Raw genomic sequence first — 26874 nt, forward strand, 5'->3', positions numbered from 1 at the left:
AAGATCTCGATTTCTTTTTAGCTCGACTTTTCGAAGAAAAAGTAGAGTTATTGTACTCGCCCCGGCGTCGGCATTGCCATTGGTTAAAGTTTTTGATATGGTTAAATATCTCTGTTACTATCAAAGCTATCGACTTGAAACTTAAAATAGCTATTTACTATCAAAGTCTACAATAGGAGAAACTATCCCCATAACTCTGATTGAATTTTGACAGAGTTATGCCCCTTTTTAACTTAGAATTTTTGGTTAAAGTTTTTGATAAAGTCAAATATCTCTGTTACTATCAAAGCTAATGACTTGAAACTTAAAATAATTATTTACCATCAAAGTTTACACCAGGAGAAACAATCCCCGTAACTCTGATTGAATTTTGACAGAATTATGTCCCTTTTTAACTTAGAATTTTTTGTTAAAATTTTTGATAAAGTCAAATATCTCTGTTACTTTTAAAGCTTTATGCTTGAAACTCAAAATAGTTATTTACTATCAATATCTACACCATGAGACATAATTCCCATAACTCTGATTTAAATTTTGATAGAGTTATGCCCCTTTTTAACTTAGTATTTTTGGTTAAAGTTTTTGATAAAGTCAAATATCTCTGTTACTATCAAAGCTTTTGACTTGAAACTTAAAATATTTGTTAACCATCAAAGTCTACACCAGGAGAAACAATCCTCATAACTCTGGTTTGAATTTTGACAGAATTATGGCCCTTTTTAACTTAGAATTTTTTGTTAAATTTTTTGATAAAGTCAAATATCTCTGTTACTATTAAAGCTTTTGACTTGAAACTCAAAATAGTTATTTACTATCAAAGTTTATACCTTGAGACACAATTTCCATAACTGATTTGAATTCTGACCGAGCTATGTCCCTTTTTAACTTGGAATTATCTTTTTGGCAAGGCTCTAATTCAGAGTCAAGCACTGAGAAAAGTCGAGCGCGCTGTCTTACGGACAGCTCTTGTTATACGCCCGACACCTTGGTGTCCGTCTATCTGTCTGTCTGTTGGTTATCAATTTCCCTTCTGCTCTGTAACTCTTGAACCCCTCGAAGGATTTCAAAGAAACCTGACACAAATGCTCACCTGACCGAAGCGACATGCAGTGGTGCTCATGTTTTGGATGGCTCACTTCAAGGTCAAGTTCACACTTTGGGTCAAGAAAAATCTTCAATTTTTTTTTAAAATAAACCAGAAGGCCTAGAGCTTAGATATTTGACATGTAGCATTGCCTAGTGGACCTCTACAAAATTTGTTCAATCTTGTTATTACTTTCCTTTTATGTTACTATAAATAGCTTATTTAGTAACTTTTTTATTATTGGCCGTAGAGAAAAACTGAGACCACTTTTCTGTGGTATAACATGGATGGTACCTCCAGTTTTTAGGTGTATTTTGACATATCTGTACTTTGTAAGAATTTTTTCTTTTTGTTTTTGGTTAAAGCAATGGTACTCAGGTGAGCGATATAGGGCCATCATGGCCCTCTTGTTTATTATTTGCCTTAACCACTTTCCTGTGGTACAACATGGATGGTACCACCAAATTGTAGGTGTATTTTGACATATCTGTACCAGATAAGGATTTTACATTGACTTCGAATATTTTCTTTTTAAATTTCTTCCCTTTATTGTTCCTAACCTTTGGGCTTCAACTGTCAAGTTCTTTAAATTTTGCCCCCTCCAATCCTCTGATATAACCTGTTGGGCGTATATTGCTCAGCTTGGCGGAGCTCTTGTTTACAATGTTTAACCATGTCTTTTTTATTCAGATTAATTACATTCATAATTTCATACTTAAATTGATCTTTCATTGATTATGTCATTATTTGTGGAATTAAATATGTCAAATACTCCAAAGCTTAAAAATGGTATTAAAAAAAATATTTTTTTTTATCATTTAAGCTTGATCAGCCGCTGCGAAGGTCACCAAGAAAACACAAAAGAAACAAGGAGGTTGATATGGTAAGCACTTTTTTACGCCCGTTTGAAAACGGGACGTTTTATGGGAACGTCCTTGGCAGGCAGTTTGGGGTGGGGGGGGGGGGGGGGGGGGGTCCACAGAATTTGTCCGGAGCATGTAGGGATTTGCATGTAGGGATGTTATGAAACTTGGCACAATTGTTCACCATCATGAGACGGAGTGTCATGCGCAAAAACCAGGTCTCTAGGTCTAAGTTCAAGGTCACACTTAAAGGACAAAGGTCAAATTCAAGAAAGACTGACCGGAGCATCTCTTCTTTATGCATGGAGGGATTTTCATGTTACTTTGCACAATTGTTCACCATCATGAGACGGAGTGTCATGTGCAAGAATTAGGTCCCTAGGTCTAAGGTCAAGGTCACTCTTAGAGGTCAAAGGCTACAAGAATGGAAACTTTGTCCAGAGCATTTCTTCTTCATGCATGGAGGGATTTTGATATAACTTGGCACAAATGTTCACTACCGCAAGACGGAGTGTCCTGCGCAAGAACCAGATCCCTAGGTCTAAGGTCAAGGTCACACTTAGAGGCCAAAGTTCAGTTACAAGAATGACTTTGTCTGGAGAAGTACCCGCCTGCTTAGCTCAGTAGGGAGAGTGCTGGTCTACGGATCGCGGGGTCGCGAGTTCGATCCTCGGGCGGGGCGGATGTTTTCCGTGACAATTTGATAAAAGACATTGTGTCTGAAATCATTCGTCCTCCACCACTGATAATTCATGTGGGGAAGTTGGCAGTTACTTGCGGAGAACAGGTTTGTACTGGTACAGAATCCAGGAACACTGGTTAGGTTAACTGCCCACCGTACATAACTGAAATACTGTTGAAAAACGGCATTAAACCCAAAACAAACAAAACAAAATTGTCCGGAGTATTTCTTCTCCATGCATGGAGGAATTTTGATGTAACTTGGCAAATTGAACACCAATCATGAGACAAGGTGTCATGCGCATGTCCCTTCTTTAGAATTATTTCCCTTTGTTGTTACTATATATAGCTTATATTGTAACTTTTTCATTACTAGTTCTAGGGAAAAAAACTAGACCACTTTCCTGTAGTACAACATGCATGTTGCATCTAATTTTAAGGTGTATTTTGACCTATCTCTGCCTGGTTAGGATTTTTTTGTGGACTTGCAATTTTTTTTTTTTTTTTTTTTTTTAAGATTAACTTCCCTTAATTGTTACTATAAATAACTTATATTGTAACTTTTTTATAGTGACCATAGGGAAAAATCAAGACCATTTTTCTGTGGTACAACGTAGATTTTACTTTCAAATTTTAGGTGTATTTTAAGGTATCTCTGCCTGGTAAGGAGTTTTTTGTGGATTTAGAAAAACAAAAGAATTACAATAATTACTATACAACCACAAAATTCTGTTTGCAAATACAGGTGCTATTTGCTAATTTGCTGTGACAGGCATATATTGTGACCTTCTGGCACTCTTGTTAGATTAGATAAATCATACATGAAGTTTGTTTTAACATTCATGTACTGATACAATTGAAGGTTTAGTAGCTATTTCCAAGTTTTGAAAAATAAACTTTCATGATCATTTGACAGTGTATCACATTGCATAATTAGACATTTTCTAATAGAGTGATTTAAACACCTTTCTATAATTGATAGGTCAGACTGGTAAAAGACAGCGATGTGATGGTTGATAGGAACAGCAAACGGAAAGCAGCATCTGCTGCCATGAATAAACCTGGTAGGGAAGGCTATTTCTAGAGGTCACATTTTTCATGGGATCTTTATGAAAATTGGTCAGAATGTTCATCTTGATGATATCTAGGTCAAGTTCGTAACTGGGTCAGTGCGGTCAAAAACTAGGTCAGTAGATCTAAAAATAGAAAAACCTTGTGACCTCTCTAGAGGCCATATTTTTCAAGAGATCTTCATATATATTAGTAAGAATGTTCACCTTGATGATATCTAGGTCAAGTTTGAAACTGGGTCACGTGGGGTCAAAAACTAGGTCAGTAGGTCTAAAAATAGAAAAACCTTGAGACCTCTCTAGAGGCCATATTTCTCAATGGATCTTCATGAAAATTGGTCAGAATGTTCATCTTGATGATATCTAGATCAAGTTTAAAACTGGGTCACGTGGGGTCAAAAACTAGGTCAGTAGATCTAAAAATAGAAAACCTTGTGACCTCTCTAGAGGCCATATTTTTCAAGAGATCTTCATGAATATTGGTCAGAATGTTCACCTTGATGATATCTAGGTCAAGTTCGAAACTGGGTCACGTGGGATCAAAAACTAGGTCAGTAGGTCTTAAAATAGAAAAACCTTGTGACCTCTCTAGAGGCCATATTTCTCAATGGATCGTCATGAAAATTAGTCAGAATGTTCATCTTGATGATATCTAGATCAAGTTTGAAACTGGGTCACGTGGGGTCAAAAACTAGGTCAGTAGATCTAAAAATAGAAAAACTTTGTGACCTCTCTAGAGGCCATATTTTTCAAGAGATCTTCATGAATATTGGTCAGAATGTTCATCTTGATGATATCTAGGTCAAGTTCGAAACTGGGTCACGTGGGGTCAAAAACTAGGTCAGTAGGTCTTAAAATAGAAAAACCTTGTGACCTCTCTAGAGGCCATATTTCTCAATGGATCTTCATGAAAATTGGTCAGAATGTTCATCTTGATGATATCTAGGTCAAGTTCGAAACTGGGTCACGTGGGGTCAAAAACTAGGTCAGTAGGTCTAAAAATAGAAAAACCTTGTGACCTCTCTAGAGGCCATATTTTTCAAGAGATCTTCATATATATTAGTAAGAATGTTCACCTTGATGATATCTAGGTCAAGTTCGAAACTGGGTCACGTGGGGTCAAAAACTAGGTCAGTAGGTCTAAAAATAGAAAAATGTTGTGACCTCTCTAGAGGCCATATTTCTCAATGGATCTTCATAAAAAGTGGTCAGAATGTTCACCTTAATGATATCTAGATCAAGTTTGAAACTGGGTCACGTGCAGTGAAAAACTAGGTCAGTAGGTCTGAAAATAGAAAAAAATTTGTGACCTCTCTAGAGGCCATATTTTTCATGGGATCATCTTAAAAATTATTGAGAATGTTCACCTTGATGATATCTAGGTCATGTTCGAAACTGGGTCACGTGCGGTCAATAACTAGGTCAGTAGGTCTAAAAATAGAAAAACCTTGTGACCTCTTTAGAGGCCATATTTTTCAAGAGATCTTCATGATAATTGGTCAGAATGTTCACCTTGATGATATCTAGGTCAGGTTCAAAACTGGGTCACGTGCAGTCAAAAACTAGGTCAGTAGATCTAAAAATAGAAAAACTTTTGATGTCTCTAGAGGCCATCTTTCTCAATGGATCTTCATAAAATTTAATGAGAATGTTCAGCTTGATGATATCTAGGTCAAGTTCGTAACTGGGTCATGTGCGGTCAAAAACTAGGTCAGTAGGTCGAAAAATAGAAAAACCTTGTGACCTCTCTAGAGGCCATATTTTTCACGAGATCTTCATGAAAATTGGTGAGAATGTTCACCTTGATGATATCTAGGTCAAGTTTAAAAGTGGGTCACGTGCCTTCAAAAACTAGGTCATTAGGTCAAATAATACAAAAACCTTGTAACCTCTCTAGAGGTCATATTTTTCAATGGATCTTCATAAAAATTGGTCAGAATTTTTTATCTTGATGATATCTAGGTCACATATGCTCAAAAACTAGGTCACTATGTCAAATAATAGAAATAACGATGTCATACTCAGTTCAACACTTGGTCATGTGGGGATAGGTGAGCGATTCAGGACCATCATGGTCCTCTTGTTTGTGAACACGATAGAGACCACAACGTGCAATCAATTTTAATCAAACTTGCAACCAATTTGTATTGGGATAATATCTCGGTTCCTGTCATAAATTGAACAGATACCCTCATGGGTAACAGAGTTATGACCCCTTAAAGGGTCAAAATTTGCTTTTGTTTTTGCTTATGAACTAAACTTGAACGCAAGTTGTATTGGCATAATATATTGAGTTCTTTCAAAAACTCATGATGGAGCCAAAATTGGTTAATTTTTACCTTGTGAATATGATAGAAGTGACATTTTACATTCAATTTCAACCACACTTAAATCACAATAAGCTCTTAGTTCTTCTCGAAAACTGGCTTGATTCCATCATGAGTTTTAGAGTTACTGCCCCTGAAATTCTCTATTTTGGCTCACTCAGCCATATAGAGGTTTTATTTATGCTTTGATTTGATACAAACTTGCACAGAATGTTTATCTTGACGATCTCTGGGCCAAGATCGAAGCTGGGTTATATGGGGTCAAAAACGGAATCATTTGGTCATTGAAAGGAAAAGCTTTTTAACAATAATGAGGTTACATTTATGACCCTAACTTCATGAGACTTTACCAGAATGATTATATTGATGATTTTTAGGTCAAGTTCGAAACTGGGTCATGGGGAGTCAAAAACTAGGTCACCCGCTCTAATCAAAGGAAAAGCTTGTTGACACTCTGGAGGACACATTTGTGACACTATCTTCATGAATAATTTTATACAAATGGTCCTTGTGTGACCCTTTACCATAATTGTTCAAATTATTTTGATTTGTCAAAAACATGGCTGCCGGAGGGTGTGGTCACTTTTCCCTAAATGTATATAGTGGAAACTTAAAAAATCTTCTTGTTTGAAACTCATGGGTGAAAGTTTTCCGGAATACTCCGGAAGTTCCGGATTATCCATCTCGGCCGGGATCGTTTTTCCAAATCGTCTAAATCCGGGTCGAAATTCGGGGGGGGGGGGGGGGGGGGGGGGGGGGGGGGGGGGGGGGGGAAGGGGGTGTTGGTATTGTGTCATCAATCAACAAAGCTTGAAAAATCAGTCGATCGGCGACAAACACAATCGACTCTGTTTATCACATTTGCCGTTTGCAGCGCATCTCGCATATTGTCAATATGTAACGACAATTTTGATTGGCCCGTATAGGCGCTGTACTTCAATGAAAACAACTGTTACGTTTTTCATAAATTTTACATGCGCCGAAAAGTTCCCGCGCGTCAGAATTTGCACGGACTTTTGTCTGCAGCATGTATTCTCGATTTCTTGCATGCAATTTATCTTCAAACACCACGACATGTAGCCGCCTCGTATATTGCGAGTTATGTCTTATACGAGTATTGGTGGGTTAAAGTCTGGATAGGGACGAGTGGACCTCTCTGTATGCTCATCCGATCGGACGTGTGGATTTTACCTCGTAACTTTACCAAATGCAGAAATTACATCCCTAAAACTAACCTGGATTGACTGGAATTTACCCGCGAATCGTAAAGAATCAAAACGTCATACCAGTAATTTTCCATTCCACGAACACGTGCGACCTATCGTAATAATAATATCTAATTTAGGCTTGATCGCCGTTACTTTTGTTTATCGACACGTACACAAAAAACGCGCGTAGTGCATTCATTTTTTAATATAATCGCTTCAAATTTTCAACACCGCTTGAGAAGTAATACAGTTTGAATTCCATAACGATTTTAATAAGATATTGACAGAAATATAGGCAAAAGTCTATAAAAACGATCGAATTTTCATACATTTATTTGTAAAATTTCAAACAGCGCGATCTTAAATATTTATTTATTTCTAAAAGAAAATAAATACTACATTCTATGGTCATAAAATTCAGACTTTTGACAAGAAAGTACAAAAACAGAATTAAAAAATCTTAAATAATAAAAAAGCGGCAGCTATTTCAATACAGGAGTAAAACAATTTTTGGCAAACAGATTTCTGTGTAATGCGGCAGAAAAGGTTACGTGACTTCGTGAACGTAAATAGAAATATGGTTTTAAAATAAAGCAGTATGATGTCGCTGTGGTTTTAAGTAAGTTTGATAAGTAAATGAATATTTGTAGATGTATTTTTGACAGGACACTATGTGAGATATTCTTCTCAAACAATAATGTAAAAAATTTAGGGCAAATAGGTCACTTATCGTTTGACACATTTACCTGTCAGTTTATACGGGATATTGCACATTCGCTTTTAAAAGAATTTAAAGAAGATACTTTTTTTACTGTTTTAAAGAACCGAGGCGGTACGATCAGACATTGATGTGTCACATGGCGCGAAAACATGACGTAATGCCATGACAATCTCGGGCAACTTTGATCTCCACTTCAGATGCCATGATACCGACACACTTCTTTTAGTTCTTTAAGTGGATTTTAACTGATGACGAAAACAGGACCAGTACTTATTTTATTACAACAGAATATTTACCGATAATTGTTAATGTTTTTTTTTTCCGCTTTGAACAGGGGTGGGTTGATGATAATTATTTTTCGGGATTTTCGAATCCAAAGCAATCTAGATCAGATAGGATACAAGAAAAATAATTAACAGCTGCTTACTGATAAAAGGAAGCAAGATTCCTGTTTGTTTTATTTATAATGTTCGTCCCGGCAGTGCAGGACCGAATGTCCGGCCATTTTTGGCAACTTCCGTGATGTCTGGATTTTATTATACACACCTTGTAAAGAGTTCCAATTATAAAACAAGCGTCAACCACGGAAAAGTCACTTTAATAAAAAAATATTGCAGTGATGATTACTCGATCCCGTTACGTACCGAAATTTACTTCAACTGTTTGTTTTAAAACATCATTTTAGACGACCGTTTATATAACTATTCGCTCACGTTTTTCATGACTTTCACGTGCGCCTAAAAGTTGCCGCGTCAAAGTTTGCACGGACTTGCACACGCATGTCTTGATTTCTACGGTTTGCACGCTTTTTATCTCCAAAGTATCAATCTTTCCACGAGGAACAGGAGAAAGATCAAGATTTCTTTCGGGATTAACACAGCCGTAATTAGGGCTGCACGGGATAGTGCCTGAAAAATAATGTTTTTTACCGCCAGCGTACAATACTTAGGACTTAGAAAGCAAACATGGTAACAAATGGAGATGGGCTTGGCTATCTGAATGTGACACTGATGGTGATCGATGGGGTCTTTGGCTACGAAAACCGGATATTACAGGATCTGCATTTGTGAATGTTGTGCCAGAACATTAAAATATGGTGTCATGAAAAAACAAAAATGTTGCTAGAATTTTCAGGTAGTTTCAGTCTGAATCTTACAAAAATATGTTGAGGGTATATTGTTGAAAAAAATCCTTGACTTAGAAAAGTTACTGTTAACTGAAAATCATGCATTTTGTGCAATATAATAAGTAAATTTTTGGCACACATATAAGGGTAGAATAGGGCTGTTCTAAGCGTTCAAAATCACAAATTCTCATAAGCTTCCGGGGGCTTTGCCCCCCTGGCCCCCCTACCAGGGCTTTGCCCTGGACCCACCGGGGGCCCTAGCGGCCCCCAAGCCCCCAGCAAATTTTTCAGGATTTTCAATATTCCATACTTTCATCCTTGGAAACTGCTTGCCCGATTTTAAAATAATTTAACACAAATGCTTCTTGTGTGACCCTTTACTAAGGTTATTCAAATTATTCTGATTTGTCAAAAACATGGCTGCCAGGGGGGTCATGTTTTCCTTTATGTACCATATTTTGTCCAAATTATTGCCCTAAGGTCAAAAGATGGTCATCTGTGTCTGACATGTACTTACTGTAGGTTTTTATAGAAACTCAGAAAATCTTCTTCTCTGAATCGATAAGAGCTAGAGCATTGATATTACTATTTAGGGCTGGGACGATCTCAAAATTTTGAAACCAGTTAATCATTTGTATGAAATAGAACCTAACCAATTAATCGCCAGCCATATTGAAAATGCTGTTTTCTTTCCTGACGACTCTAGGTACTCCCAGCAGCTGATTACATTAGGAACTTATAGACTTTAAACAGTGTGATATGACAGGGCTAGCGCTGGAATGGGCATTTTGAGCAAAATGCTTAAAATGCTAATTTTGGCTCAAGAAAATTCAGAAATGGCTCAAACTCTAAAAAACCAGTCAATTTTTATATAATGTTATTTTGGTCCAAAGAGTGCCAAGACAGACTGTGACAAAACATGCAATAAACAAGAGGCACAGTCCATGGTCCATTAACACCATCAAGTGACAATAAACCTGTGCCCTTGGGGTAATTAAAAGCATCTCTCACAGTTTGTTTAGCTAAATTGGTACTGATTAATGAATATACATGGATCAGAGGTGTTTGTTTGTGGCACATGCCATGATTGAAGTTCCTTGATTTCAAGAATAAAATATTGAGCCATCTTTTGTTATAAAATTATTTCAAATGAGTAATTCATTATTGATGCCAATATATTTTGGTGTATCTTATTTTAAACCGATCACGACAGGCAAATTATTGACCATTGACTTTGTTAAATGTGTTGTAGCGGAAATTTACTGGGGGTCTTGTGTACTAGCCAAAAAAAAATGTATAAAGATAAAGTACGATTCGTGATTATTTGAGAGCGATTAGCGGTTTTGCAAAATTGAAACCATTTTCACCTAGTAATCGAATCGGATCCGATTAACCGAGTAATTGTCCACGCTCTAATTGATATTTGGTGTGTGATATCAGATTTGTAATGTCTACCTTAGTTATATGTCTCCCCCCCCACCTCTGGGGAGACATATTGTTTTTGCCCTGTCCGTCCGTCTGTACGTACGTCACACTTCATTTCCGATTAATAACTGGAGAACCATTTGATCTAGAACCTTCAAACTTCATAGGGTTGTAGGGCTGTTGGAGTAGATGCCCCCAATTGTTTTTGGGGTCACTCCATCAAAGGTCAAGGACACAGGGCCCCGAACATTGAAAACCATTTCCGATCAATAACTAGAGAACCACTTGACCCAGAATGTTGAAACTGTATAGGATGATTGGTCATATAGAGTAAATGACTCCTATTGTTTTTGTGGTCACTCCGTTAAAGGTCAAGGTCACAGGGGCCTGAACATTGAAAACCATTTCCAATCAATAACTTGAGAACCACTCGACCCAGAATGTTAAAACTTCATAGGATGATTGGTCATGCAGAGTAAATAACCCCTGCTGTTTTTGGGGTCACTCTGTTAAAGGTCAAGGTCACAGGGGCCTGAACATTGATAACCATTTCCGATCAATAACTTGAGAACCTCTTGATCCAGAATGTTGAAACTTCATAGGATGATTGAACATGCAGAGTAGATGACCCCTGTCAATTTTGGGGTCACTCTGTTAAAGGTAAAGGTCACAGGAGCCTGAACATGGAAAACAATTTCTGATCAATAACTTGAGAACCACTAGATCCAGAATTTGAAACTTCATAGGATGATTAAACATGAAGAGTAGATGACCCCTATTGATTTTTGGATCAGTCCGTTAAAGGTCAAGGTCATAGGGGCCTGGTCATGTAAAATCATTTCCGGAAAAGAACTTGAGAACCACTTGACCTAGAATGTTGAAACTTAATAGGATGATTTGACATTCAGTGTAGATGACCCTATTGATTTTGGGGTCACTTGATTAAAGGTCAAGGTCACAGGAGCCTGAACAGTGACTTGAAAATAGCAGGATGACTGGACATGCCAAGTAGACGATCCCTATTGCAGCCAACCATCAGTGTCTCTTTGACTTTTGCTCCTGACCCCTATTGACTTCTTGCCTATACGACTTTGCATTGGGGGAGACTTTTTTTTATAAAAGCATCTTCTAGTTTTTCAAATTATTGCCCCAGATTCAGAAGTGTGTGCAACATGTATGTAATATAGGATATAATAGAAGAAACCTAACACTACTTATACAAGCACACTTGAAGCCTTGTACACAGGTGAGCGCTTTAGGGTCAATGACCCTCTTGTGTACATACTTTACTGTGTTCGAAGATTAAAAAAAAAACAGAACTAATGATATAAGACAAATTAATGGATTCAGGAATAATTAGTAATTCATTGAAGGGTATTTTTCAAGACCAGTGATAAAGAAACATTAGATGACAGTATGTGCATAACTAAATTATATTGTGTTTATAAGACAACTAATGTTAAAAAAATGTATTCCTAATATAAATACATCACATTATGTTCTTTGGCAAATAATCCTATTTTCTGATTGATTGCAAATAGTGTTAATCCTTTATAAACCTAGTTTTGCTTACATGCTTCTTGTGAAATTAATGCTAATATTAAAATGTGATTAATGTTACTCCTTCGTTTCTGTTTTATTTTATATTTTACATTGAGAATCCCAAAAAATGATGCAGAAAATACCTGGATCAAGTATTTTAGTATAAATGATTTCAATATCATTTGCAGATAATTGTTACATAATCTGGATCATAACACTTTTCTTGCATATATATATTTTTTACAGCAGTAACTTTTTTTACAACTGTATTTCTTTGTACAGCTGTAACCTTTTTTACACCTGTAACTTGCTTACAACTGTATTTTTTTACACCTGTAACTTTTTACACCTGTAACATTTTTTACACCTGTAACTTTTTACACCTGTAATTTTTCCATTTTTACAGCTGTAGCTAATTTGCATATTTCGACCTGTTTTACAGTCATTTTTACAGTAAAAGGCATTTTACAGCTGTAAAATCAAATTTAATTATTATCATTTCCACGACTGTAGATTAAAAAAAAAAAAGCTGTAATTTAAGAACTGAAATACAGGCATTTTACAGCTGTAAAATTTCATACAGGCGGGCCCCTCCCCTTCCACACCCTGTCTACACCATATTCCATTAAAAGGCCTCATGCCACACTGTGATTACTGGTTAACTAAATATTCCCCCCCCCCCCCCACCAACACATACACAGCTCCGTTTCTTAAAAATTGACCCCCCACTACCACCTGGTCCCTCAAAATACCCCCCCTCCCTCCTGGAGACATTTTACCCCCAAGTCCCCCTTCCACACCCCGGTTACCTCAAAATACCCCCCTCCTTTTCCTGCAATAGTATACCCTCCTGGCATTCAAATACCCCCCCCCTCTCCATTGGGCTATTTCAGAAAATATCCCCCCCACACACTCCTGGAGACATTTTACCCCCCCGCTCCCCCTTCCACACCCTGGCTACCTCAAAATACCCCCTCCCCTTCCTGCTTAGCTTAAAATACCCCCACCCCCCACCCTTTACACGCAAATCAACAACACAAGGACTTAATAAATACCCCACCCCCCCCGTCTTCCCTCAAGGAACCCCCCTGTTCCCTCTTATCTGTAAATTACCCCCCCCCCCCCCCCCCCCCCCCCCCCCCGGTACCAAAAAAACTGCTTCCACAGGGAGGGGGTGGATATTTTCTGGAATAGCCCATTCATCATATTTTTTGTGAATGAGTAAATTGGTAAAATCTGAAGGCAGTGGCTAAGATTACGTTACCGTAATCCTAGCCTCTCATTCTAGGATTATGGAAGTTCTGACCGTATTCCTAGACAACCCTTTGAGGATAGACTAGGATTATTAAAATTAACCCTTACAGAAGAAAAAGGCCTGCTGCGTACTCTTGCTGTGTACATACAGCGTATATGATGCGTACATGATGTGTACTGAAATCAATAGTACACAGGATATACACCGCACATACACCGATAGTACGTTTGTAGTACACTTTTGACATGCAAATGAGCTCTGCCGCGTACTACTTGCTGCGTACATGCTGTGGACTACATAGTACACAGGATGTACGCTGGAGGAATTTAGTATGCGAGAAATAGTACGCAGCATGTACGCGGCACATACACTTTTCACATGCAAATGAGCCTGCGGTGTACTACCCCTGCGGCGTACATGCTGTGTACTCCTGCGGCGTACATGCTGTGTACTCCTGCGGCGTACATGCTGTGTACTCCTGGCCCGAGTCCTGCGGCGTACATGCTGTGTACTCCTGCTGCATACATGCTGTGTACTCTTGTGGCGAAACTGCTGTGATAATGTAAATTCCTTACCCCACCAACTTTCGTATGCAAATGCTGATCATTTGGACAGAAAAAAACAGAAAAAAGATAAGTGACATGCATCAATAAGTATTTACCTTACCAAAATAATGTAGATTGATGTTATCAAATAAATTAGTATGCTTTTCTCCATCCACTTTTCAATGAAATAAATCAATTTTTGTAGCATGTAATTTGGTAAACATTTGAAGAAAATGGCGTAACTGCATCAAGGGGAAACAACTTTAATGCAACTAAATATAAGTGTTATGATTTATTATAGACGATGTGTGCGTAGTATGTATTTATTTTGATTAAAATCCATCTGAGAACAATCTAGGACTGGAATTATATAAGCGTTTATACACTTTTACGTCCGTAAAAAGTAGCGCACCAAAAAATTTTGGATTGATTTTTTTCCAATGGGGCAAGCGCAATTAGCCAAAAACGTTCTGAAAATATACGAGCGGCATATCCGATAAACAACTTTTTAATTTGGTGAGGCCTTAATGAGTTAACATAATGAGCATTAAAGCCTTTATAAAACATGATAGAGTGGTGTTTTGCTTAAGAGTATTCAAATAACAGTGAGAGCTATTAATTCTTCTCATTCGGGCGCTGTTGAGGCATTATCTTGGTAATTATTTCATGTATTACAAAATGTAATGCATCGAAGTTCAAATAAGGCTTTTCAATTATCCAAGTTAGAAAGCTCCAGGATTAATTCAAAATGAAAAAGAATATATTTTTACACTAAGATGTAAGCTTCACAAATGAACATTGCAAATAGTTTGGCAAATTTTTATTGTTCAGAATACCGGTAATCTGAACTATTCTATGCTATTAAGATAAAGGTACTTGGAAATCAAGTTCTTGCTTCCAAAAAAAAAAAAATGTACAAATCCTTCCTGCATGAAGTCCCTCCCTTGTATATGAAGTTTACTTCAGACTTTAACTTATAAAAAAAAAACTAAGTATAAATGCCAAAAGAAATTGTACAAGTCTTTCCCGCGTATATGAAGTGTACTGCACAAATTTCAAATTATCTGCGGTGTACATGCAGTGTACTATTTTCTTGTACAAGTCCCTCCTGCGTACATGCAGTGTACTCCTTAAATTTTCAGAGTCTGTGCTGCGTACTTGAAGTGTACTAGTGACCTCCTGCGTACATGCTGTGTACTCGTCGAAATAGTACACGGCATGTACGCGGCATGCGGTGTATGTAAAATGTACTCCTCTGGCGTACTACTGTGTTCGCGGCATATACACAGCAAATACGCAGCATGTACGCCACAGAGGCTTGCTTCTGTAAGGGAATTCAACTGTAACTGTCGCAGAAAAATGTGCAGCCTCAACCAGGACTCGAACCTCGGGCCTTTGGCTTACCGTGGCAACGCTCTACCAATTGAGCTACCGAGGCCACCCAATACGAGAACCACTACACACCTTCCCTCTTATTGCGAGATACTGGCACTCCTGGCCAATGTCTGCCGCAGACTGTTAACCGAATTCAGATGCACACCACAGCCAAACTGCTTCGCCCACATGGGCTCCAAGGGTGAGCATCCCGGATGAGCCCCCAAATGTAACAGTCGCAGAAAAAATGTGCAGCCTCGACCAGGACTGGAACCTCGGACCTTTGGCTTACCGTTCCAACGCTCTACCAATTGAGCTACCGAGGCCACCCGATACGAGAATCGCTATACAACATTCATATTGTTTTATATTTGTGACGGACAATCTAAACGTCAAAACTTGAAGGACCAAAGTAATGGATGTTAAATCACAGTACACAGTCATGTAAAGTTTTTGGTTTTATATAGTGTGTAAACACACGGTAAATGCTGAAAGTGTACAGTACATACAAAAGGTTTAAATCACCAGAAAATTCGTAATTGATATTATTTGATAATTTCAACGATAGATTAATGAGGAATTGAATCCCTCCGTGCGCCCTTTCGATACATAGAGGATATTTGTTTGTTTTGAGTGAATATGGAATATATCTTCTAACTGCGAAGTGAGAAAATTTCAAATATTTTCACAAGCATGTAGTGCGAGTGAAAATGTGAAAATTTTCTCACTTCGAGGTGAGATATATTCCATATTCACGAAAACAAACAAATTTTCTTTTTATTTTATACTCAGTTACGTTGAGATTTGCATTTTGCAACTATTTTTAATCTCAGCGCGGGAAACAGACGCGTAAACAGACATGACGTCAGACGTGCTGTGACGTTATAAAGACGCATACAGCATAAAGTTCCATTTTATTATATTTTTTACTGCATAACGTTATGAAATTCTCTTTAAGTAAAATAATTTGAATCGAGAAATAAACTATAAGGAACAAAGTGCGACTACAATTTTCATCCTGTTTTAAGCAAATAATTTAAAATTCATATACAATGTAATGAGGGGGTGGAGCTATATCTCTCACAGTGTGAAAATATAGATTTCTATGTTAAGACATGCATAAATTATGTTGTAAACATACTTATTTCACTTAATGTATACAGACGTTGATTTCGTATATTCGCGGAAATCTAAAGTGACAGGCAAAGTGAAATCATACAATTGAAAGTATTTGTTTTTAAATCCTTTTGAGCTATTTTTAAGAATATATAGTTCTCAGTTTGTCTGCCAATTTTCAAAATAAATAAATAAATAATGATAAATATATTTATTATAAACAACTCATAAAATTTAAAGTATAGAAACTTTGACCCTCATATTACTATAATATTTTCGCGCGCCACCCTTATTTTATCCGATTTAAAATTATAACTAACCCAAAATAGCATTTTTTCATGGCCACCTTATTATTTCTTGTTATCAATCTGACAGCCAAAATAGCGAAAACGAAATAAAATGTATACAATTGAGAATGAATATCACTTTTTGTTAGTGTGTCCATTTTATAGAGATTTACGAAATATCTGTCTACCAAACTGTTATTGTCACTGGGCTAATTTGAATAAGTTTAAAACTCTGTTAAGTAATTGCCACAGTGGTATTGTTAATAAGTTAGCGGAATATATTTATCAAGCATTTGCTTTAAGAAGTTAAATTGCAATTGTGTACTTGTATTACAATTTATACCTATCACCTGTATGTCTGTATGTCTATTACATGTATATTTACGCTTTTCTTTTCTCATATTCTTTGTAATTGTTTAACACTGCCATACAGTATTGGCAATGAACATTGTATATGTTTTGCCAAATAAACTATTGAATTGAATTAGGACATCTTTAGACATGCAATTGACACAGTGACGCCTGCTGCAAACTGTTAATCTTTAACAATGGCCCCCTGCCAATTATGCATTACTATTTTCTTGTTAATTGGACATGTTTTGATACGCGATAAACAAACACGACATATTGTTTTATTCTGTAGAAATAGCATGCTCATATTGCCCAAAATCAATGATACTAATTTTGAAAAAAAAATTATACAATAATTTACGATTATTCGAATTTGATTTTCATATTCGAATATTTGACTGACTTTCGAATATTCGAATATTCGTACCCATCCCTACAAATTAGCAAAACTATCTTAAAACAGCAAAAACCCTAAAAGGTAACAATCATTTGGAAAATTTAAATTCAAAATTGGAAAAAATCATTATATTTGTCCCTAAAATTTGAATGTAATAATATTTTTTTGGAAAACTTTATAAATTATAATTTCACCTTTAGCCTGCTAAATTTCTAAAATGGACTGGTCCATCTTTCAATTTGGGCAATGCCATTAATTATTTGAAGGGATGTTCACTAAAAATAGTGAACAGTGTAGACCATGATCAACTTGCATGGATGTGCAGGCTGATCTTAGTCTGCACTGGTTGTATTGCCAGCGGAGCAGGGTAAAGGGATTGTAGGACATTTGCCCCCCCCCCCCCCCCCCCAATGAAAAAACCAAAGCCTTGAAATGTCTGATGGATGTGGGTTTTTGGTAGATTTATTATGCCCCCCTTCGAAGAAGGAGGGGTATATTGTTTTGCAGATGTCGGTCGGTCTCGGTCGGTCTGTCGGTCGATCGGAATGTAGACCAATCCGTTTCCGGATGATAACTCAAGAACGCTTGGGCCTAGGATCATGAAAGTTGATAGGGAGGTTGGTCATCACCAGCAGATGACCCCTATTGATTTTGAGGTCTGTATGTCAAAGGTCAAGGTCACAGTGACCCTGAATAGTAAAACGGTTTCCAGATGATAACTCAAGAACGCTTGGACCTAGGATCATGAAAGTTGATAGGGAGGTTGGTCATCACCAGCAGATGACCCCTATTGATTTTGAGGTCAGTATGTTAAAGGTCAAGGTCACAGTGACCCTGAACAATTAAACGGTTTCCGGATGATAACTCAAGAACGCTTCAGCCTAGGGTCACAAAAGTTGATAGGCAGGTTGGTCATGACCAGCAGATGACCCCTATTGATTTTGAGATCAGTATGTCAAAGGTCAAGGTCACAGTGAACAGGAACAGTTAAATGTTTTCCGAGCAATAACTCTAGAATGCTTGGGCCTAGTTTCAGGAAAATTGATAGTTAGGTTGGCCATGACCAGCAGATGACCCCTATTGATTTTGAGGTCATTAGGTCAAAGGTCAAGGTCGCATTGGCCAGGAACAGTTAAACAGTTTCTGATCTTCTTGTCCAAAACCATAGGGCCTAGGGCTTTGATATTGGGTATGTAGCAAAATCTAGTGGTCCTCTACCAAGATTGTTCAGATTATTTCCCTAGGGTCAAATATGGCCCCATCCCGGGAGTCACATGGTTTATATAGGAAAAAAATTTGAAAAACCTCTTGTCCAAAACCACAGGGCCTAGGGCTTTGATATTTTGTATATGACATCATCTAGTGGTCCTCTACTAAGATTGTTCAAATTTTTCCCCAAGGGTCAAATATGGCCCCGCCCTGGGGGTCACATGGTTTGCAAAGACTTATATAGGGAAAAACGTTGAAAATCTTCTTGTCCAAACCACAAAGACTATGGCTTTGATATTTTGTAATGTAGCATCATTTAGTGGTTATCTACCAAGATTGTTCAAATTATCCCTCTAGGGTCAAATAGGCCCCACCTCAGGGTCACATGGTTCATATAGACTTATATAGGGAAAAACTTAGAATATTCATGTCCATAACTTACATCATTCAAATTTGAATAGTTTTGAGTGGCAAGATGAACCTTGACATGAGTTGACCTTGATCTTGACCTAGTGACCTACTTTCACATTTCTTTAGCTACAGCCTTCAAATTTGGACCACATGCATAGGTTTGTGTACTGAAACAAACTTTGACCTTGTTATTGACCTAGTGACCTACTTTCACATTTTTGAAGGTACAGACTTCAAATTTGGACCACATGCATAGTTTTTTGTTCCAAAATAAAATTTGACCTTGATTTTGACCTAGTGACCTACTTTCACATTTCTCAAGCTACAGCCTTCAAATTTGAACCACAAGCATAGTTTTGTGTACTGAAATTAACTTTGATCTTGAGATTGACCTAGTGACCTACTTTCACATTTCTGAAGGTACAGGCTTCAAATTTGGATCACTTGCATAGTTTTGTGTTCCGAAATAAAAATTGACCTTGATTTTGACCTAGTGACCTACTTTCACATTTTTCAAGCTGCAGCCTTCAAATTTGAACCACATGCATAAGTGAGCATATAATTTGTTCCTTGTGCAATTACTAAATGCATCAAGGGGGGCATTTCGTGTTCGAGGAGCTCTTGTTTTCTGTTTAAATGCCAGTCTATGAATATACATGAATGAGAAACAAATACAAATTTAATGTGCCTCATATCTAAGATGAACTCTGCCTGACCTAGCTTGTGATGTAATCATGGACTGGAATACCTTATTATTGATAGATCTTATATAATCTAAATGGTCAGTGTGAGTGGATACAGGCTGAATAAGAACTGCTTGTTCATTGATAATTCATCCGCATTGTTCATGAATGGGACTATTTTGTGTAACACATGAGCATCCTTTGGATGTGATTCGGAATAAAATAAAGATGCTATATGATTGTCAGAAATACACTTGTAACTTTGGCAGCGGGATAAACCCGCAACCAATGAACTGCTGGACATTTGCCCCCCAGTTGAAATGGCAGATAGGACAATTGCCCCCCATGGCTTATTTTTGGAATGAACATTTGGGTATATACACTTTTCAATAACTGTATTTTTTGTTGTTTTATTATCAAAATTACTCTAAAAGGCAATTTTCAGGAAAAAAAACTGTTTTATTAATAATAATTTGATAAATATGTTAATTACTTTTAGGTGTTAAGGTAAATAATAGCATATTATTGAGTAATAAAAGTGCTCATAACAGCTTTATAATTTCTTAATTAGTGCAATGTATTTAACACTCAAACCTGTTAATTTGGCTATAATCTACTACAAAATTGTATAAAACAAAGATATTGTACCCTAAAATATGATGAATGTCTTGTACGAAGTTCCTAAAAAGTCACTGGGGGACAAAAATATTGGGGGGCAATGTCCGTTTCAGAAATAAGCACTGGGGGGCAAATGTCCTATCTATCATTTCAACTGGGGGGAGGGGGGGGGGGGGGCAAATGTCCAGCAGTCCACTTTTTCATTGGGGGGCAAATGTCCAGATCCCAGGTAAAGGTTAAAGGCAGGTCTTGAAGCATTCAATTTTTTTTAGGTCACAGTGAGCTTTTGTGACCACTCAATGTCCGTCGTTCGTCGTGTGTCCTACAACATTTTCTAAAAAAATTCTTGAAAACCATTGGGCAGAATTACACCAAACTTCACAGGAATGATCATTGGGTGGCCCCCTTTCAAAATTATTCAAAGAATTGAATTTCATGCAGAACTGTTGTTGCCATGGCAACCGAAAGGAAAAACTTTAAAAATCTTCATATCCAAAACCGCAAGGCGTAGAGCCTTGATATTTGGCATGTGAAATCACCTAATGGTCCTCTATGAAGATTATTCAAATTGTGCTCCTGGGATGAAAAGAGGCCTCACCCCAGGGGTCCCAAGTTTTACATAGACTTAAATAGGAAAATCTTCTTGTCCAAAACTGCAAGGCATAGAGCCTTAATACTTAGCATGTGGCATCATCTAATGATCCTCTACGAAGATTATTCAAATTATGCCCCTTGGGTGAAAAGAGGCCCCGCCCTGGGGTTCACAAATTTTACATAGACTTGTATCGGAAAAAACTTTAAAAATCTTCTTGTCTGAAAGTTCAAGGCCTAGGTCTTTGATATTTGGTATGTACAAGCATTACATAATGGATCTCTAACAAGATTGTTCAAACTATACCCCTGGGTTGAAAAGAGGCCCAGTCCTGGGGGGAGGTCACTTGTTATATGAGTTATATAGGAATAAATACTTCAAAAGTTATCAGGTCATATTTCTTGGACTGTTTAATTATAATTACCCGATGACCCCAAGCGATAAGAGGTCACTTGACTATGACCTTGACCTACTGACCTACTTTCTTGTTTTTTAAGATACAATCTTGTAATTTGGATGACATGTACAGTTTTGCACACCGATCTTAAAACTGACTTAGTGACCATGAATGTGACCTACTGACCTACTTTCAGTTGCCATTTTATTCATGTGGCTCATAATACTCAGGTGAGCGATTCAGGGTCATCATGACCCTCTTGTTACAAGAAAGGAGGACATTTTTTAACAGATATACATGATTAGATTTCTACTTTTTCGGCTTCCTTTATAGAATTGATAATTACTGTCGAAAGTTGATTCTGTTTAAATCTGATCTTTTGTATGAATTTAGATTTCATTGATTACTGTTGCAGTTCATATAATCAGATCAAATAGCATTTAACTCAGATCTTATATCTTGAATCCAGGGACATGCCTCCTGATAATACAATGTCATTGTGTATTAAATTAAAAAAAAAACATAACCTATATTATTCATTGAGTTTTGTATGAAAAAAAATGTCTAAAAAATACTTCTGTTTTACTTTGCATTTAAGTTTCCCATCAGTTATGTATCTTATGTATTTGTCTTTTATCTTAACTCAGTACGAAGTTTTAAATAGATTTGTAATTGGCGTATGCTGTAAAAAATGCCTTGCTGTTACTCTACGTTAAAGGATTTAAATTTACTTGGCACAAATGTTCTCCCCAATGAGGTGATGTCTCACATGCATGACCATGGCCCCTAGCTCATAGGTCAAGGTCACACATAAATTTGTCAAAGATTTTGGTCATTTTTCTTGTCTAGTCGGTATCATTTTATGAATGCATGGATACTCAAATGACTTGGCATATTAAACATTCAATATAACAAGCTGATGTGCCAAATGTACCCAAATAAAAAGGAGTGTTGGTGCATTTTCTTTTGAATTACTTCCCTTTTGTAAGATATAGTATTTCCTTACGTTTTTTCTCTACATTTTTCTCATTTTTCTGACTGATGTAATTAGAAATAGCTTTTATATTAATTATTCTAATATGACTAACAATGCTTTAATCATCACAACGATATTATGTTGACGTCGCGTCTACGTGATATTTAGCGCCATGTACGCATCAAGAAATAGCGCTTTCAAATTTCATGAAATATTTTACTTAATAACATGTTTTAAATGAAATGTCACATTGCACAAATGTGTTGATTAATTTGCACACATACTGAGTTAGTTATTTGCTTTGTTGAATAATTCGCAATTATTTTCGCCCGAACTGAACTTTGCCGCAAGACGTATTACCATTTCCGGTCCTGGCGTGTATAAACAAAGACCTACATGTACTGTTGGTGCCATGCTTGCATGAAAAAACAGTTCCATCATATTTGATATACATTTTACGATAAAGAACATATTAGAATCGAAATAATTTATAGCAAAACAGTGTTTTATCACTATTTATACACTCAGGGAGTTATACGTCATCCGAAATAATTTCACGAGGGCTGTGCCCTTGTGAAAGTATTACACTCAACATAAAACCGCCCATTGTGTATAAATGGTGATAAAGCACTGTTTTACTATAATTATTTCTTAAACAGATGTTTAAAAGCAATAAACAATTGCAGATTTTCAGACTTGTAAAGTCAAAGTCAAACATTATTATATGTAAATTGTTATATTATTTACGTCATAGGCAGATTTCAGATCTTTATTATGCTACAATTTCCGTAATTAATCACCTTCCAGTAGGGGAGTAATACTTCATTCACTTGGCTTTCTTTTGAAAATATATGGTATAAAAGTTACACTTAAAATTATAAGAACTATGTTTTCTGGTATTGAAAATGCTTTTAAGGAATGGATCACATCAAAAATATTACAATTTGTCTAACACCTTTATATTTTCAGTGTCTGATCAACCCAGCCAGATTTATGACTGTGTCCTATAATGGCATCTGTAAAATTAGAGAAAGAGTCTCCGGCAAGTGTTCAAAGGTAAAGGCTACTCACTTTCAAGGAAGCTATCAGAAATTTGTTACAGTTAACAAGATCATGCCGCACACCTCTAGGTAAAACGAAAATTTTACAGAACACAAGTGGAGGTAGTATGACCTTGACCTCATCTTCGAAGAGATTGCTCCAGAGTTTGTCAGTGAGGAAGCCAATCATTCAACTGCTTGTTTCTGCCACTCAGGGTCACCTGAGTGCTTACAGTGATGGCGGTCTATTTCTTGCTTCTTTAGCATCAGATCTTGTTCTCAGATCTGTAGATTCCAATCAGAATGCAAAAATACTGGCTGAGGTTTATGAAACATTTTTGACCTTATCTCTAGAATATTTAAACAGTGATGTCTGTGCATTTAAATATAAAGCCATGATGTCGGATATTAAATTTATGAAATCATTTGTGAAAAGTGTATTGGGAACAAAGTCATTGTGCCAATGGGACAAATCAAAACTTGAGCATGTGTCAAATATTGTTTTGGAAACTTTCCTTCAGTGTCTCTCTGATGATAGTCAGAGCATGCATGCATCTGATGTCTTTGTGATGGCAACTTTAGAGCTAGATATGTTAGAAAGCAAAAGTATGTGTGGACTTTTATTGCCAGCACCGGAACTGTCAAAGTTCAAGGTGAAACCTTTAATTAAAGCCAAAACAGTTGGTTCAGGCCAAAGTCAGGACTATAAAAGTGGCCTTAATAACAGGTTAAATTCTTTATCAGGTGATTTAGATGAACTATCTGGTGTAAAATACGAAGTTAGTCAAGATATTTCAGTGGATACGGAAATGCTGGAACGGTTATCGGGTTTTTGTGATTCCATAGTCCAGTCTAATGTTGGACTGGTTCTCTGTCAGAAAGTGATACATCCAAAATTGAAGCTCATTCTTAGAAAATCTTGAGTAATTGTGATAGATAGGATTGGGCTACAGCTGGTGAAATATATAGTTAAATTAACAGGTAGGTCAGGTTTTGCAGCTGTTTATTATAAAGTATCATTTCTTTAAAAATAATTTTGAAACTTTCCTGATACAGCCAGACAAGTTAGCACAAGACTATGATAGATTACAACCCCAGGGCAAGGAGTTTGTTTTCTGTGATGGTTTGATGAGAGACCGTGTGTCTGATGTCATTTCTTCTCTAACTCATTGATTCATGTTAGGAAGTTGCGGACTAGTTTTTAGTCGTTACTGGTACACTTGGTCCGATGAATTGACAGCCATTACATAACTGAAATACTGTTAAAGCTCTAAAACCAACATCTATCAAACAATTTGTTTTGGGTTTAATGCCGTTTTTCAACAGTATTTCATCTATCGAGCAAACTCTACTGATTCAGGTAATCTGTAAAGTAGGAAGGTGCAGAAATGTGGGTTTTGTTTGAAAGCAGCATGCCTCTGTACATTTTGCAGAGTACTTGGGGAACTTAACTTTCTGCTTAATTCTTGAGTATTGTGCTACTAAAATAACTGATCTGTATAAACATGTATATATGACAGAGCCACTGTAGCGGTAACCTGATCTGGGATGTTGTATTTGGCTTGAGTGGATTTCTCCAGACCTGGATCTCAAAAGGTGCTCAAGCACTACATGTGATCAGGCCTTGTAAAATCCATGAGTGCAGCCTACATTACAGATCAAGCTTCTGATATAATAACCCTTTAAGTTTATACTTCTACCTACTCTTTGTTTTAACTGAAACAAAAGTTACTATAAAGTCTGAAGAGACAATGAACTATTTATTTACCAGGTTATGAATACTGTGAAATCATTTAATATTCGTGGGGAACTAATTTTCGTGGATTTCATGGTTGAGTCAATCCATGAAATTTAATCATGAACAAGTAAAATTCCCATTCATTTTATGTTCAAAAGTTTAAATCCGCGAACTTATATCTCCACGAAAATGCCGTTTTGACCAAAACCACGAAATTTCATGCCCACAAAATTAAATGATTTTACAGTATCAGTGAAAGTAGTCCAGGCTAAGACAGGATAATTTTTATATATGGAATTGAATTTCTAGCTGGTGCAATACAGATTTTAAAATTTGATGGTTTATATTTATTTTTGACAAACAAGCCATATTTTTGCCGTGTATTGGTATGTGATATTGTAATTCTTTTTAGGTTGTGTACCGATCCAGAGTCTGGCTAATTCTACATCAGAGAACTCCTTTGGACATATAGATGATGTCCAACATAAAATTGTAAATAAAATGAGCTATCTACACTTGACAAGGGCAGACAACCCTGTATCAACACTTATATTGTATCACTGCCAGGATCAACCCCTGCAAGAGCTTAAGGTTAGAAGACAAATTACAAGTCCAACTGCCAAAAATAATAGCAAGCATTTTATGTAATTACATTTGGCATATTGTGAATGTCTTATTATGCCCCCCTTCGAAGGAGGGGTATATTGTTTTGCAGATGTCGGTCGGTAGGTCGGTCGGTCGGAATGTAGACCAATCCGTTTCCAGATGATAACTCAAGAACGCTTGGGCCTAGGATCATGAAAGTTGAAAGGGAGGTTGGTCATCACCAGCAGATGACCCCTATTGATTTTGAGGTCTGTATGTCAAAGGTCAAGGTCACAGTGACCCTGAGTAGTAAAACGCTTTCCGGATGTTAACTCAAGAACACTTGGGCCTAGGATCATGAAAGTTGATAAGGATGTTAGTAATGACCAGCAGATGACCCCTATTGATTTTGAGGTCAGTATGTCAAAGGTCAAGGTCACAGTGACCAGGAACAGTAAAATGGTTTCCAGGCAATAACTCAAGAATGCTTAGGCCTAGTGTCAGGAAAATTGATAGTTAGGTTGGCCATGACCAGCAGATGACCCCTATTGATTTTGAGGTCATTGGGTCAAAGGTCAAGGTCGCATTGGTCAGGAACAGTTAAACGGTTTCTGATCCTCTTGTCCAAAACCATACGGCCTAGGGCTTTGATATTTAGTATGTAGCAAAATCTAGCAATCCTCTACCACGATTGTTCAGATTATTTCCCTAGGGTCAAATATGACCCCACCCTGGGGGTCACAAGGTTTATATAGACTTATATAGGAAAAAACTTTGAAAAACCTCTTGTCCAAAACCACAGGGCCTAGGGCTTTGGTATTTTGTATATGACATCATCTAGTGGTCCTCTACTAAGATTGTTCAAATTATTCCCCTAGGGTCGAATATGGCCCCACCCTAGGGGTCACATGGTTTACATAGACTTATATAGGGAAAAACTTCGAAAATCTGCTTGTCCATACCACAAAGACTATGGCTTTGATATTTTGTAATGTAGCATCATTTAGTGGTTCTCTACCAAGTTTGTTCCAATTATCCCTCTAGGGTCAAATATAGCCCCACCCCAGGGGTCATAAGGTTCATATAGACTTATATAGGGAAAAACTTAGAATCTTCATGTCCATAACTTACATCATTCAAATTTGGACTACATGTATAGTTTTGAGTGGCAAGATGAACCTTGACATGAGTTGACCTTGATCTTGACCTAGTGACCTACTTTCACATTTCTGTAGCTACAGCTTTCAAATTTG

At 37.0% G+C, this 26874-nt stretch overlaps 1 protein-coding gene across 8 annotated transcripts in view; it reads left to right on the plus strand.

Moving 5' to 3' along the window:
• Nucleotides 1–26874, plus strand: part of LOC123523554 (molecular chaperone MKKS-like) — a 42607-nt gene that overhangs the window by 10445 nt on the left and 5288 nt on the right. For 2 of the 8 annotated variants that reach the window (XR_008371120.1, XM_053544230.1), the window contains 3 exons: nt 1908–1967; nt 3611–3692; nt 23228–24275. Coding sequence is in view for 7 of the 8 variants with exons in the window: in XM_053544230.1 (XP_053400205.1) it covers nt 23427–24221 (795 nt within the window). In the remaining variant the exon portion in view is untranslated. Of the gene's footprint in view, nt 1–1907; nt 1968–3610; nt 3815–23227; nt 24280–25448; nt 25628–26874 lie in introns of those variants that run through there. The other 6 variants (XM_053544209.1, XM_053544220.1, XM_053544205.1 and 3 more) reach the window with 6 other exon arrangements.

This window comes from Mercenaria mercenaria, chromosome 1, assembly GCF_021730395.1.
Source record: "Mercenaria mercenaria strain notata chromosome 1, MADL_Memer_1, whole genome shotgun sequence".
In the NCBI taxonomy this organism is placed as follows: Eukaryota; Metazoa; Mollusca; class Bivalvia; order Venerida; family Veneridae; genus Mercenaria; species Mercenaria mercenaria.